We start from the raw sequence: 12172 nt of genomic DNA, 5'->3' as shown, positions 1-12172 counted from the left end.
GTTCATATTCGCAATGAAACCGCAAATTTTATCAAGACATGTCTCCTTTGATACGCTGGCATCGGTTCCATGGGTTGGTGTCTCCAGGTTGGTTACAATCATGGAGAATGTCATTAAAAGGGGACCAAACACGAAAAATACATGGATATCGTTGATAAGTCGAGCAAATATTATCATGAAGAGCTTCAGTACTAGACATCTCTCTAGGATGATTATGATTTTAAGCAAGTGTCAGTTTTGCGACCAAAGCTTCATCGAACGACTAAAATCTGAAAGTATGAAAAGGGTTGACGATTCAGATATCCTCTCTTGCAGCGGTATGTGCACATTATCCACCCATCGTCCATATATGGCTCTTTAGGGTTCCTCTTTGGACTTGACAAAATGGGAGTTTGCGACGCTGTACTCTTGAATCACTTTAGAAACAGGGTAATAGATCAAATTCCAGCATCAACGGTAGCTTATCCGCTCGTTTTGGTACGTTTTTAGCGCATTTATAAATCTTTCATAGCTGCTAAATATATTTGCAAAACACAAGGATAGGGAAATGACGAATATTCTTCTATCGGAAATACTAAAGAAAAAGGATACCCTTACACCTCAGGGCTTTGCAATGCCCTTGATAGATGTGCTTTCAAACTTCTCCAAAGATGATGAAATTGCCGTTGCTCTGACTCCTCTGTTTCTAGAATCTCTAAACAACTCAGAGAATATGGATCTTAGGTCATTGGTGCAGGTTTACAACGCACTGGGAAAGTCAGAGTTTCCATCTAAATCGCATTACTTGGACTTTTTGGCGAATCACATTGTAAAACACATTGAATGGGTACTTTTTGCGGCACTAATTCCGAAATTTGTAGGCAAGTATACACCAAATATCCCTAATTTTAAGCTCCTCCGCAAAAGTATCGCATATAAATCAAGAGCTGCTGGATAAATCCCTCAAAAGCCTCGAAAAACAGTACAAAACTGGTGATAAGCAGCAGCTCCTCTTCCTCTTTTCTTCCATGTTAAAGCTTGGTCTTAAAGGTGAGTGAACGTCAGACCATGTATAAGTTTCTAGATCAAAAGTTAACCAGGAGTATACTCAATCGCATTACAAAATTCACTACACTCGATGGACCCCAATTTTCAAATGTAAGTGTTAGTTTACATATAGACACATGCAGCTCGTGTATTCTATCGGGAAGTGGGATGTGCAAGATCCACCAATTTCATATCTAAATGAAACATTTGATAGACTGGAAAATGTATTATCCTTTAGGGAACTGGGACTAGTTGCCTATGGATTCCACAAGATAAACGATAAATCTCTGTATCCGAGAATTTTAAGGCTCGCATTAGAAATGTTAAAAGATGATCCATCGCTATACAATACAATATCGTATGAAATGATGAAGCATGCGCTAAATATCAGCGATTCTAAGTTTTAAGATGACTATTCACATACTCTTGTTCCCCGCTATAGTCTGCAATCTGCACACTTATACAAGTATATGGATAAACTTACAGATGGAGATATGAGTAGATACTTGTAGCCTACGAGGTTTTGATTATTCGGACTAATGTCAGTCTCCAAGTCCCAAATTCTACGCATTATTGTCCATTATACAGTTCATAAACATACGTTACTGGGTCTATATTTGCTGTTTTGGTCAGCTTTTTGCAGGAAATCCCTTCATTCTTTAGGAAATCATGGACCCTTTGCGATTCCGATGAGCTCACAACGGACATGCTGTAGCCCATTTTCTCCAAATTTACCTCCTTCCCGCGCAATTCTCTACCACGGAAGAGTGTATTGAACCTATCCTTCTTCAAAAAATCGTCAATCTTGTTCATGGAAGCGTAGACGTCGCCTACACACTGCTCAGTCACCTTTACATCAAAGTTTGCGGCATCGACTACTTCTCCACAAATGTCCTTTATCGTGCGATTTCCTATTTAGAATCATCTAGACGAGAAGACAACTTACCATCAATAGCGTCTGGGTTAGAATCTTCTTCCTTTAAGGAATTTATTCGCTTCTCAAAGCGTTCTCTCACATCAGTCTTCCCATTATACTCTATTAAGCACGGAAGAATGTGCACATTCACGTCCCTTAGCATACTTTGGGCAAAGTCTATTCAGAGTGTGCACGTCAGGAATGGCAGGCAGGCCTGACCGTCTTTCTAGTGGTTGTTTATGGCATCTGCGGCTCAAGAGATTCGGATACTCTTCAAGGGCCCAGGTGATCGCTTATTCGTGACCTATAAACCGCTAGGATGGTACCTGTCTGCGCCTCCTGGTAAGACAAAGTGCGGCAACTCGCTAGCGGCTATAATCGCAGCTAAGCTGGGATTTACTGCAGAATGTATCAAATTCTCAAGTAAACTTGGTCTAAACCAGCGAGGACTGGTCATTGGAGCCACCGACGATGGCATGTACAATCAGCTCAATCGCTACGTCGAACAAGGGCTGTGCACCAAGACCTACAAGTGTATAATCCGAGCAAACAACATGTATAACGTATGGTCAGATGGTGAATTCCCCATGAAACAGGCCCTCAAACGCTTCAGTTACCGATATGGAAGCTCCGAAGGTACCATCAACTTTCATCTCCACAAGTGTCCAGACACGCTCTCCCTTAGGAGTTTGGGCAATGACCTCGGAAACTACATTCGCCTTGGATCCTCCAAGACCAAATCACAATTCATATCAAAGTCCAGTGCCGTCTATGCACGAGTCTGCAAAGAGGATGGACCGCATCGCATGGAATATAGAATCACAAATCTCAGAGATCACTTGCGCAAATTGATGGAAGAAGAGAATATAGAAATGCCAAAAGGGGTAAACTACTCTCAATTCAGACTCCTGGAAATCAAAATTAGCGATAATACTGTAGACCGCCACCTGCTCGAAATCATGTCATCCCTGGGAATAGATCCAGTAGGAATGCCAAGCACAAGGTTGAAATTTCTTGAACATGTAGGAGTTAAACATTATCAAAATGGCTTACTCATGGAGCTGTGCGAAATTGAGTTGCCACATCCAATTTACAAGATGAAAACCATCCAGGTCAGAATGTCCAACGAGGACTTTTCAAAGTTTTTACATTTGCTAAATCACTAATTTATGCCTTTTGTTCTACACGTTCCTTGTGCTTTTCCATAAACTCGCGCATCTTCTTCTGCGTTTCCATCTCACGCAAAAGAGATGGCTGGACTTCAACCATGAGGTTGGTTATGGCCAATTCGTGCTGTCTCCACTCAATTGGTACCTAAAATAATCTGTAAATGGGAGCAATAAACAAACAATGGGAGGCTTGTAAGACTTGAGCAACTCTGGCTGCTTGTATTGACCGACTGGCGCCTCCATAACCTCCTTGGCAATGTCCTCGTTCATCTTCTTCTCCTCAATCAAGCTCTCAAGGAAGCCCGGCTTGTCCAAATAGTCCAAGTTGTAGTGAGAAATTGGCAAATCGTGGTCCACAGCGACCTGGGCCTTCTCTGCTGTGGCCGCATCGAACTCGTACATACGATTAACGTCGTCCTGAGTAAAGTGAGCTCTGTGCTCCACCAAGGACTTCATTTCTAGGAGCTGCGCTACCGCCATAACGCCTAAGGGGAACGCCATTGTCGAAAGGGACTCTAAAACAAACCTGGATGCGATACGAACGTGACGCTGTTCAATTGCAAACCAAACGTAACGAGGGCATCGCATACCTTTTGGGCAGAGCGACGCAGGCTAAGGCCAATCATATTTCAAGTGACCATGGCAAGACGGACGGATGGGGGGCATGGACTCATCTCGGAGATACACACATATACACAAAGAACTAGTTTACAGAATCTACTCTGATATTATTATCTTGCGATACGCAGCTGCTCTTGCCAAATTCGCCCTGAAAGTAAATGTGACCGAGACACACGACTTACATTCTCAAGCTTAATTTGCACCAAAGAACTTATATTATGAACCTTGAAACCAAAAATCTTTGGAACATAAGGAGCCGGCTGTCCGTCAGGCAGTAGATGCGGGAAGGTGAGTAGAAATAGGTGAGGAAATGATCTTCCGAAAAACGCCCCGTCAATGTCTGCGTTTATCTCCGAAGTTCTCACTGCATACGCTTCCTGGCATCTGGGACAGTAGGTCTTGATCCTGTGGTTGTGAAGGTTATCGCTAAATCCCAAAGGCAAGACGTTCTGCCTCTGACACTTGACTCTCGGACAGTGACCAAATACTCCATTCTGGTACTTTTCCTTCTAAAAGTTCGTCATTGGTGAGAAAAGAGTAAACATACCATGAGCATAAGGCCAGTTGGAGTCGTGATGTACCGCGAGTGCAACAATCCATACAGGTCGGTAGCATTCATGTAGACTTCCAGGAACTTGCTGTCCATGAAAACTTCCTCAGTAGGAGCTGGTCCCAGTATCATTTTCATGGCGCTTTCGTAGTTCCTCATGTTCTTTAAAACGCCCAGATTATACTGGTCCTTTATGAAGGATTCCTCAATCTGCAAGTGCCGGTTTAAGGGCAGAATAAAAAAGTTACCTGTAAAAGGAACTCATGACCTTCCAAGGACGTGAACCACGGGATCCATTTTAGCGTTTCTACGGAATCTGTGGTCATTCCCTGCAACCCAGGAGTCATGCTGCTTTTTCTATACATCTGTGCGGGTCTATGCGCTTATGTACCGTTTTCTGATTGCTGTATTAAAGTTTAATCATCTTTAAACACAAAGATAATTAATTGTGGAGTTTTCCCTGAGATGCGCGCCATGAACGGTGGGGACCGACTAGACCCTAAACAATTGCCATTAAGCTAAAAACTTCGGCCAGCTGGTACCACTGACCTCAAAAGTCCAGAATTCACTGCAGATCTGCGCTAAATTTCACCTTTTGGTCTCTTCTGACTGGTGATGTGATTTGGCCTTTTCGCCAATATTTATGGTCTTTAGTCGGAAATACGAATGTGTATGGACGTTTTATATAAACACCTGCATATAGTCGCCTCGAAGCTTGATGTGCGTGGCCACTAGGGAGCTCTTTAAGAAGCTCACCCAGCCCTGGAATCCTGCGACTGATTCTCAAATGCAAATTGCGCAATAGCGTCTTACCTACGAAGATTCTGTCAAGCTTTGGGGGGAAGATTGAGTTTGTGAAGGTGTACTTACTACGAAATGTACGGTGTAACAGCGCAGTTGTCTAGGAAGGCAAGATTCCATGTGTCTAGGGTATTTCAGCATGTAGCGTTGCTGAATGGACCACACGGGGTGAAGTCACGTTTCTTTTCCACCCTGGATGATGAAAAAGTGGAAAACTATTACGTGCTAAAGGACATTAGAGATTCCACAAAATGCACTGGATTTGATGAAGATGACCCTAGAGGTAAATTTACAAATAGGGATGATACTGTGGAAGAATTTACAGAGATAGTGGATGAAAAACTGCCGAATGTAGCCAAGGACGTTGTCCCACTGTATAAAAAGTGTAAGCTGACAAAGACTCTGATAAAGGTGGAGATACCCATAAAGAAACTTGACTCTGAAGAACTTGTTAGCTCCCTCTTGTTTTTATTTCCAAGTATTCCATTCGATGTTGATGTTAAAGATCTATTTTATCACCTAAATGGTGGCACAGCTCTGCAGCTTGCAGACGACCAAATTCGCAATGTCAAGATGTTTGAGCAAAGAGTATCGGAACTTTTGGCTTACAATCGTTTTAATCTAAAACAAACTCTAGTTGTAGCACTAATTTTTGACCACTGTGGACTATTAACTCACGAGTTACGAAATAAATTGTTACTGGCCATGCAACTAAATATCTATGCCTTTCGCCCGTATGATATTGCGGTTGCTGTTCACATTTATGGAAAAGTCCAAGGGAGATATGATCCATTTATAAATACACTAGGGCTCGTGTTTTATGATTTAATGATAGGCGGAAAAACATCGCTGTGCCCAAATGGGCCATCCCTTGGTGAAACAATGGCTGTACTTTCCTCATTTACCAGCGTTGGATTCTCTACTAGCAAACTAACTGATCCAATTTTTGGATATCTCTACGAGAAACTTAATGAAATGTCTGAATCACAGATGGTTTTTGCATTAAAATCATTCTTTACCATATCTAAAGATGCAAAATTTGTTGAGCTCTACTCACGCATTCTGTCGATACTTTTCAATAATCCCCTCTTATTTGTGGAAAAGTTCCAGGAGCATGCCCAAGAATCATTATCGTCAGATTTTGGAATTCAACCAGTCAGTATTGAAGCATACCCAAAAAGCGTAAAGTTCCCATCTGACATTCCTTCATTGCTCTTGCTATTCGATGCGCTTTCAAACTGTAAATCAGAGTTCCTAATTTCATCGGTACACAATAGAATAGAGTTCAAACGCTTATGGAGCCGTAATATAAAGACTGGAAATATGCCATGGAAAGTACCTGGAGTTGGACGAATTGAAGATAAGATAGATGTCCAATCTGAGGAATGTCCTAAACTTGTTGTAACATATAAAAGTCAACTGCCTAAATTGTATACAGATGTATCGAAACTAATAAAGGATGCATTTGGTCCTACATTGTCATCTAGTGGTATTGTAAAGTATATTTTTGAACATAATACGGCTGTAGTAAATGCACTGGACAAGGAAAACATACCTTATCATGTCTACTTTCCGTACAATAGTTCAATCCAGGCCATTTCACAAGGCGTTGATACAAATTACTCACCGTTCCCTGTATTTAAAATTGAATTGGATGCTTTATTGGAATATAAGGAAACGCTAATGAATGAACATGCAAAGAGGTTCCACGTGAACAACTTGGCAACATTTTGCAAGGGCCTAGGTATAGAAACTGAAACATTGGAGTTCATACCGAAACAAATTGAGGCGGAAGAATGGGTGAATGAAATTATGCATGGACTTGTACTTGGTAATACCGGTCTATTAGAAGGTTGTAGGAACAAGATGGAGTTTTACAATGTTAAAGCTATGGACATTGCAAACTGTATCGTTTTCATCAATGATTATTCTAGGTATGCAGATCTATTGCCAGTTGATATGCTATCAAGTCTATATTATCGTCTTTTATTCACAAGACCTACGTATTCAAATTCTCCCGTTGAATTATTGGATAAAATTTGCCCCAAAGTCCTTGTTTTGGGCAATTCACATATTGCATACACTGAAGATTCTGAGTTTTACAAGACTGCGCACGGCATGGAGTACTATCTTCCTCCACCATCGATAAGATCGCTTTTCAAGGGAGACCATACACTCAACTCTGTCATATTTTACGTCATTTCACACCATCTCCACTATTACATGATTCCATTGGTATCCTCCATGACAGAATCGCAAATTATAGAGGTAAATACACTACTTCAACAATTAATGCATCCATTCTACGCACTTTCAAAGGTTGAATCTGAGCCTAGGCTGTTAATGGATGTAGCCTATTGTCTTGGTCTTTTCAATAACAAACATCTCCTTCATTCAAACATTGAATCATTATATTCATTGGGGACTATGGAAGTAATGAAAATCTCAGAAGAACATCACCACATTTATACAGCATTCTTACATGTGACATCTCTGTACCTTGAAAGTTTAATCACGGAGATCGACGGGTCTAAGTTAACACTTAAAAGTCAGGTTAAATTGCTAAGGACTGTGCTTATGCTAAATGCACTCCACCGATTTTTTCAGAAGTCAAAAGACGGAAAACCAATGGCGCTAGTGCAAAAATTGTTGGGAGCAACTAGTAAAAATTTTTTCGTTCACTTTTCTGATCCACAGAAAGAGGAACTTGATGATAGATTAACTGTAGAGGATGACGTTTTATTTTTACAAGTTCTCTCTGATATACTTGAGCTAGATGTTATCGAGAATAGATACAAGTTGCTAAACCATGTAATATTGGGTGTATTTAGGAGGATAAAATATTACTCTCTTGAGGAAATAGTTCCAATTCTATCGTCTTTGTCATCAATTAACTCTCACTTTAACGGTATTAATATAGAAGATGACGAATTCTTGGAACAAGTATCGCAATCGGTAAAAATTGTTCAGGGGCAACTTCTAGAGTCTATAACATCCGGAACATGCACTGAAAATACTGAAACATCCTTTACAGAACAAGGGAAAAGTTGTTTTTTGTTCTTTGTTGAACAGTCTGCACACAATTATGCATAATTAATCAGCAGTGTACTTTGTACCGAGTCATTTTGATTCGCACAAATCACGCGTAAACATCTTTTTAGTACATAATACATTTGTTCCTTCACACATTTATACAAAGAAACATGAATCCAAACTCTCCATTGAGTTGCTGTAGACCCAAAAATGAACAATCAAGTCCACTTTTCAGGCAGCAATATGTAAACCAGGGTGGTAAAGTCAAACTAACAATGCCGCTATCACCAATGCACTATCTAACTAATGCAAATGGATACATCAATGACATGAGGTACCCTCCTCTAAGATGGGAGAATAATACGTTCCATTACCCAGGAGTTTACGACTATCCCGTTCCCCCAAGCGATGTAATAAAACATCCATACGATTTTGACTTTAAAGAAAGATTTGACAATGAGCCAAGTTATAACACGAGAAAGGCTGTTACACCTACAATGTCATTTGTGGCGCAACCAAAGAGGCAAACTTCAGCTCACTATGTCATACCAAGCCCAGAGTGTAATAATTGTCAAGTCAATGGACCAAACATTGAAATACTCTTGGCAAGTGTTAACGAAAAGCTCTTGGAGATTATGAAGAAACTGGTCGATGTGGATGAAAAGGTGTCAAGGTTGGAAAAGGCTTATGGAGATTTAGCAATAAAGAATAAAGTTGCCGAAGCTATGAACGAGGTCATTCCTCAAAAAACATTCGCACAAATTCATAATCCACAAGAAGAAAATCCAAACCACGACGATAAATTGGTGAAGAATATGTCAATTGTATCTCAGGTACAGAGTGAACTCAAGGATACAAGCGACTTAGTGGGAAAATATCTCAAGGTAAATCACTATCAAAAGAGTAAAGACGTAGGAATGAGACAAGAGACCTTAAATAATAGACTAGTGCATGCAAAGGAAGATGAACCGAAATCGAAAGCAATTGGTTCTGGAAAGAATGTACCAGCTATTTTAAATGGAAATGACAAATGTGCTGAGGGTACAGAAGAACTCGCACTTGCAGAGGAAAAAAATTCGGAAATCCTAGAGGCTATTGAAAGGAGATTTAAAATGCTTATTGGGAGCATGAACTCAAAAAGCGTTTCTGAGGACCCCAAGAGTAAAAACGAGATTTGTCTTCCTGGGGAAAATGGCGAAACAAAAGATACCTCATTGGCTATGAAACCCGTTATATGTACACCCCCAGCCCTTGTGAATGAAGATGTTAATCCACCACAGGAGATTAAAGATCTGAATCTAACTGACACGGAAATAAAGTATCTGGAAGACTGTTATGAGAAGGAAACCGAGGATAGACTAACATGTGACTTGGTTCCAGAAACTAGAACAGACTTTGAGACCATTATAAAGGAAGATTCCCTTTGTGGAATGAATACGATGGAATTTTGTGAATAATAAATGCAAATTCTAGTAAAAGAAGCAACTAATTCAATACTCTTTCAATTCCTCTTGGAATCGAGTGTACAAAGGATTCCCACTTTTCATTGTACAAGTCTAGTTCCTTTAGTGAATTAACTAGTCTATTTAAATCAGTATTTGTTATAGTGTCTGCGACATTCATAGAAAATTGTAGTAGTTCGTCCTCTCTGGCGATGTAATTAATCATCTTTGTTCGTGTCTAAAGAAAAGAAATAAATGTATAATGCAACAAACCAGAACTTGTAGGAATGAAAAGGGCCACCTTGAAGTTATTGTCGTATCAACTAAGTGGGATACACTATCCATTACAAATCTTCTCATTCCCTCCAAACTACATTTAGCAGATAAGGATATAGGTTCGGGGTTCCGATCCTCATAAAAGCCTTTAGTTTCAAATGCCATCTTGACAGATAGCAGAATTTCTGCAAGTCTTATTGTCGGTGTTTCGTACGAATCTATGTCAATTCCAGGATTATCCAACCATTCTTTGGCCAATGTTACTGATGTATTTACAAGGTTCGGTGCAATTGTGGTCAAATAACTGATATAGTTACCAGCATATCCCATGGGTAATATATTAAAAGAGGCTCTAAGCGCAAACAAACAAGTGTTTATTATATTTGGATACTTTAGATCCATATTGTTAACTTGAGAATTATCATGCAAAAGTGAAAGAGTGTAAAATGCCTTAGTAATATCATACGTTTGAACTACCTCTACAGGGCACACGTGTTCACAGATTTTATCTAGCTTGGCAGCCAGTTCCAAAAACATCGCCGGGTCATGGTCTATTCTTGATAAAATCAACCAAAAAGAGGCAATAATTGTGACTGGTGTTAATTCATAGTTTGAAAATGGGGAAAGGATACGTTCACAAATGAGAGGAATGAATTCATCAGGTAGTGTCCGGAATTTTATAGCGTAACGTATCAACAGTAAGAAAGATTTATCAGAACATTTATCAATCTTTCGAGTAAGTTTCTCAATTATCCATGATCCTAATCTAGAGCGAGGTGTATCTGATATAGCAGCGAGCGCCATTTCCAAAGTTTGTTGTGAAAGTTTTGGATTTGTGCGATAAACATAATCCGTAAGCATCCTAAAACAATTACCAGTACGGGAAAAACCATTTATCAAGTTTACAAATGTCTTGTCTGTGACGGACCCCCCTTTCCTATCATATCCTTCATTGGCGAATATTATTGATCCCAGAACCTCTACGGTATGTGACATTTCCCGAGGGTTCAGGGAGAATAGCGGTAACATTTTTGAGGCTTCATATGCTGAAATATTGTGTGTTCTTTCTGATATGAGCCTAGAAATATGCTCAGCAAATTTCCTATTATAAATGGACTTTCTGTAGAGGGAAAAGGAGATTGTGGCAATATATGATGGTTCCAGCTCCTCAATGGGTATATCTATTACTTTGTTTGCAACATTCTGTAAAAATAGAGCACCTGATCCATCCAATCGTGAATATGGCCAAGCCATTGCGGCCAGGGAGCTTTGGTCGTAATTCGTTAGGGTATACATTGTAATTTTTGACTCAACCTCGCGGAATATGTCCATATGGCGCGTAAATTTTCCGGCATCGTATGATGGTGTAAACACTCCCAATGACCAAATCATCCAAGACAAATACATTGGATCTAGCATATCGTTTGAAACAACTACATCGTAAATGTGGTTGAGTAATTCCAGTTGCTGTTGGTATCTAAATGCAGAGTAGATTTTCCTCCAGTGAAACGCCTTGGCAAGTTGCGTTATTGCGATAAAAGAGGTGTATTTATGAGCTTGTCCTCTGGACATTATTTCATTGTAAATGTCAGTAATATCCCTTGGGTCATAAGAGTCCATAAGATCAACGTGATTTATCCTTGACAAGTGATCCGAACCCTCTGGTTTTTCTTTATTGTACTCTTGTTCTCCGAAGCTATTTGGTGGCTGATCTGTGAGTTCATCCTCAAAGAACCAACTTGAAGTTCCATGGTACCCAAAACGTTTATCATTTACCAGTCCTACTCGGTCTCTACAGTCGAGAGCGACCTGAACCTTATAAGGTTCTCCGATTCCCATTGGTTTATTGTACAATACGGTTCCTTTTGATGAACGAAGGCTGAAGAAGGCTGTGTTGTAGGAAGAAAACTTACGCTCCGTTGCGGACATAGACTGTCGTTCCTACTCTGTAACGAGGCTCATTCGCTGCATTACGTCTATTTCTGTCATGTATGAGCCTGTTAAGTCCATACATTGGACTTTCCGATACTACGAGGTCATCGCTTTGTGGATCCTGTGTCAAAATCAAAGGCTCGTCCCTCAGGCGAGGATCGTGAGTATATGGGCGCATATGCCCGTAATTATTTGCGTTAGGCTGGTCATGGTGACCATTTACCTTGAATGCTGCTATTTCTACTGCAAATAGCACAAATACAAGCGATGATAGGCGTACGAATGACATTCTTGCGTCATTTCCCCGCGATTCCCAAATATTCTGAGCATTTTTTAAAATAATTCATTGAAACGACATCTTAATCAAACTGATCCGCTCTGGAATCGCCGTATGGTGTCGCTCTCC

At 40.2% G+C, this 12172-nt stretch overlaps 8 protein-coding genes across 8 annotated transcripts; 4 read left to right on the top strand and 4 right to left on the bottom strand.

Moving 5' to 3' along the window:
* Window positions 1-13: 13 nt before the first annotated feature.
* On the top strand, window positions 14-937 carry BEWA_023920 (hypothetical protein; the record flags this gene model as incomplete). The annotated part of the gene is made up of 3 exons (XM_004829152.1): window positions 14-317; window positions 362-477; window positions 512-937. The coding sequence occupies 3 exons, from the start codon at window positions 14-16 to the stop codon at window positions 935-937; spliced, it is 846 nt and encodes a 281-aa protein (XP_004829209.1).
* Window positions 938-1238: 301 nt separating this feature from the next.
* On the bottom strand, window positions 1239-2105 carry BEWA_023910 (hypothetical protein; the record flags this gene model as incomplete). The annotated part of the gene is made up of 4 exons (XM_004829151.1): window positions 1239-1476; window positions 1511-1589; window positions 1628-1937; window positions 1973-2105. 4 exons carry the CDS (start codon window positions 2103-2105, stop codon window positions 1423-1425), a joined length of 576 nt encoding a protein of 191 aa, XP_004829208.1. The 3' UTR covers window positions 1239-1422.
* Window positions 2106-2181: 76 nt separating this feature from the next.
* On the top strand, window positions 2182-3108 carry BEWA_023900 (hypothetical protein; the record flags this gene model as incomplete). Its single annotated transcript, XM_004829150.1, has 1 exon — window positions 2182-3108. One exon carries the CDS (start codon window positions 2182-2184, stop codon window positions 3106-3108), a length of 927 nt encoding a protein of 308 aa, XP_004829207.1.
* Window positions 2966-3750, bottom strand: BEWA_023890 (hypothetical protein). Its single transcript, XM_004829149.1, has 3 exons — window positions 3638-3750; window positions 3292-3596; window positions 2966-3256 (listed from the first exon to the last, which is right to left on the bottom strand). The coding sequence occupies exons 1-3, from the start codon at window positions 3735-3737 to the stop codon at window positions 3110-3112; spliced, it is 552 nt and encodes a 183-aa protein (XP_004829206.1). The 5' UTR covers window positions 3738-3750; the 3' UTR covers window positions 2966-3109.
* A 54-nt stretch (window positions 3751-3804) lies between these two features.
* BEWA_023880 (casein kinase II beta chain, putative) lies at window positions 3805-4732 on the bottom strand. Its single transcript, XM_004829148.1, has 4 exons — window positions 4531-4732; window positions 4280-4492; window positions 3915-4241; window positions 3805-3880 (listed from the first exon to the last, which is right to left on the bottom strand). The coding sequence occupies exons 1-4, from the start codon at window positions 4645-4647 to the stop codon at window positions 3815-3817; spliced, it is 723 nt and encodes a 240-aa protein (XP_004829205.1). The 5' UTR covers window positions 4648-4732; the 3' UTR covers window positions 3805-3814.
* Window positions 4733-4787: 55 nt separating this feature from the next.
* BEWA_023870 (hypothetical protein) lies at window positions 4788-8176 on the top strand (the record flags this gene model as incomplete). The annotated part of the gene is made up of 1 exon (XM_004829147.1): window positions 4788-8176. The coding sequence occupies exon 1, from the start codon at window positions 5159-5161 to the stop codon at window positions 8174-8176; it is 3018 nt and encodes a 1005-aa protein (XP_004829204.1). The 5' UTR covers window positions 4788-5158.
* Window positions 8177-8286: 110 nt separating this feature from the next.
* On the top strand, window positions 8287-9573 carry BEWA_023860 (hypothetical protein; the record flags this gene model as incomplete). The annotated part of the gene is made up of 1 exon (XM_004829146.1): window positions 8287-9573. One exon carries the CDS (start codon window positions 8287-8289, stop codon window positions 9571-9573), a length of 1287 nt encoding a protein of 428 aa, XP_004829203.1.
* Window positions 9574-9601: 28 nt separating this feature from the next.
* On the bottom strand, window positions 9602-12055 carry BEWA_023850 (hypothetical protein; the record flags this gene model as incomplete). The annotated part of the gene is made up of 3 exons (XM_004829145.1): window positions 9602-9796; window positions 9832-11713; window positions 11748-12055. 3 exons carry the CDS (start codon window positions 12053-12055, stop codon window positions 9602-9604), a joined length of 2385 nt encoding a protein of 794 aa, XP_004829202.1.
* Window positions 12056-12172: the final 117 nt, after the last annotated feature.

This window comes from Theileria equi, chromosome 1 (genome assembly GCF_000342415.1).
Source record: "Theileria equi strain WA chromosome 1, complete sequence".
NCBI lineage: Eukaryota > Apicomplexa > Aconoidasida > Piroplasmida > Theileriidae > Theileria > Theileria equi.
The sequence above is the reverse complement of the archived record's forward strand: the minus strand, read 5'-3'. Positions and strand labels throughout refer to the sequence as shown.

Excerpts from the sequence above, each read along its gene's own strand:
- BEWA_023890 (XM_004829149.1), bottom strand. The coding sequence starts at position 3,737 with ATGATTGGCCTTAGCCTGCGTCGCTCTGCCCAAAAGGTATGCGATGCC. Across the intron at positions 3,597-3,637 it reads CACGTTCGTATCGCATCCAG|GCGTTATGGCGGTAGCGCAG; the intron begins GTTTGTTTTAGA and ends CGTTCCCCTTAG. Across the intron at positions 3,257-3,291 it reads AGTCTTACAAGCCTCCCATT|GTACCAATTGAGTGGAGACA; the intron begins GTTTGTTTATTG and ends AGATTATTTTAG.
- BEWA_023880 (XM_004829148.1), bottom strand. The coding sequence starts at position 4,647 with ATGTATAGAAAAAGCAGCATGACTCCTGGGTTGCAGGGAATGACCACA. Across the intron at positions 4,493-4,530 it reads GTCATGAGTTCCTTTTACAG|ATTGAGGAATCCTTCATAAA; the intron begins GTAACTTTTTTA and ends CGGCACTTGCAG. Across the intron at positions 4,242-4,279 it reads CAACTGGCCTTATGCTCATG|AAGGAAAAGTACCAGAATGG; the intron begins GTATGTTTACTC and ends ACGAACTTTTAG.